This window comes from Penaeus chinensis, chromosome 1 (assembly GCF_019202785.1).
Source record: "Penaeus chinensis breed Huanghai No. 1 chromosome 1, ASM1920278v2, whole genome shotgun sequence".
Classification (NCBI taxonomy): Eukaryota; Metazoa; Arthropoda; class Malacostraca; order Decapoda; family Penaeidae; genus Penaeus; species Penaeus chinensis.
The window spans coordinates 39,696,338-39,697,931 of NC_061819.1; the positions used below are offsets into that span (position 1 = coordinate 39,696,338).

Consider the following 1,594-nt stretch of genomic DNA (forward strand, 5'->3'; position numbering starts at 1 on the left):
ATTTTTTAAGGGATTTCAGGTACTCATTTAAGTGTAATATGTTACTTAATTTCCTCTTAATGATTTTCTTAACGCTGTGTTAATATTCTTCTGTTTACTTGTTTTGTTACTTTGCGGGGCAGATTTGCATCAAGGGACTTTTTCTTCTTTAATGAACAGTAATGAAATTACAAGAGGGTGAGATGTATTGTTTGTTGATATATATATATATATATATATATATATATATATATATATATATATATTTGGGATCAGAATGCTTACCACCAAATCTACGGAGTGCTGCCCCTTGTCTTCACTGCAATAGCACCAAAAGCAAACTGGCTATCTATCGCAGGCAAATTAAGCCCCGTCCTCTCCCCCCACAGTTTGGGCTGCGCTTCAACATGTCTTCCAGTCCCCACGAGGGTAGCCTCGGCGGCCTCTTGCCCGCAGTCGACCTCGGAATCGACTCCGAGGTGGTCGCCAAGCCTCGCCCTCCAGGACATCAGTACGCCTTCCTCGGACCTTACACTCACGTCACGCGCGGTCCTTCTTCGTCCTCCCAGGCGTCCCACTTCGACGGACCAGCTTATGCGGATGACTTCTTCTCCCGTCCAGAGTTCGACTCCTATTCGAACTTCGACTCCCATCCGGACTTCGACTCACGTCCGAATCTTAACTCCCATTTGGACGTCGACTCGCATCCGGAGTTCAACTCCCGCCCGAATTTCAACTCCCATTTGGACTTCTACGCCAACGTCTTCGATGACAACTCCGAGGAGCACCTTGTTCCTGATTTCCCGAACTACGAGGACCAGGGATATAGCCTCCACTCCCCGGGGCTGAGCTACTCCCACTCTCCCCCTGTTAGGCCGTACCATTCGAAGCCTCCCTGTAGAACGAGAAACCCCCCTCCTCGTTTCCCCCGGCCTCCTGGACTCCTGCCGATCCCAGTGCCTTCGTCCTTCCGCGGGAATGGCCCTCGTCAGTATCGCAACACCGACTGCCCTCCGTCGCGCCCCTCCCACCACCACCACCACCAGCGCGAGGGGCCGTCCTTCCCCCCCACGTCGAGCCCCCACGACTCCAACCTCGACGACCTTCCCCACAACATTCAGGACATTAAGGAGATCCTAAAAGACCCATCCTACCAAGCGGACTACTACAGAGAATCCTTCAGGACCAAACAGCGCCCTCTCTTGGACCTCCCTCTAGAAGACGACGCACCAGATGACGCCGTAGGGTCTTTCCATGACTCAGGGGGACGAGCACCCGATGCCTTTCTATCAGATTCAGGCAGCGACGTCGAGCGACTAAGGGCAGCCATCCTGGAAAGAGATCAGGAGTTCGATAAGCAAGTCAGGAGTCAGTTCAGTAACTCTCCTGACGCGGACGTTGCCAGAAGACGACAGAGAAGATGATTGTCTATGGCAACTTCTTTTATCTCATAACGTGTGTTGAACTTTACTTAACTTCTGAAATGAGCACTCAATCTTCACGGTGAACATTCAGCCTTGGGAGCACTACTGTTTTGTTGATTGTTGATTCTATAATAAGTTATATTTGTTATCAAATATATAAAACCAAAGAAAAAAAAAAAACACTAGACTGA

General features: G+C 49.6%; 1 protein-coding gene across 1 annotated transcript in view; it reads left to right on the plus strand.

The window, feature by feature from the left end:
- Positions 1-540, plus strand: part of LOC125027749 (formin-like protein 5) — an 8,189-nt gene extending 7,649 nt beyond the window's left edge. The window contains exon 7 of the mRNA XM_047616875.1: positions 369-540. Coding sequence (XP_047472831.1) covers positions 369-412 — 44 coding nt within the window. The 3' untranslated portion in view covers positions 413-540. The remainder of the gene's footprint in view (positions 1-368) is intronic.
- Positions 541-1,594: the final 1,054 nt, after the last annotated feature.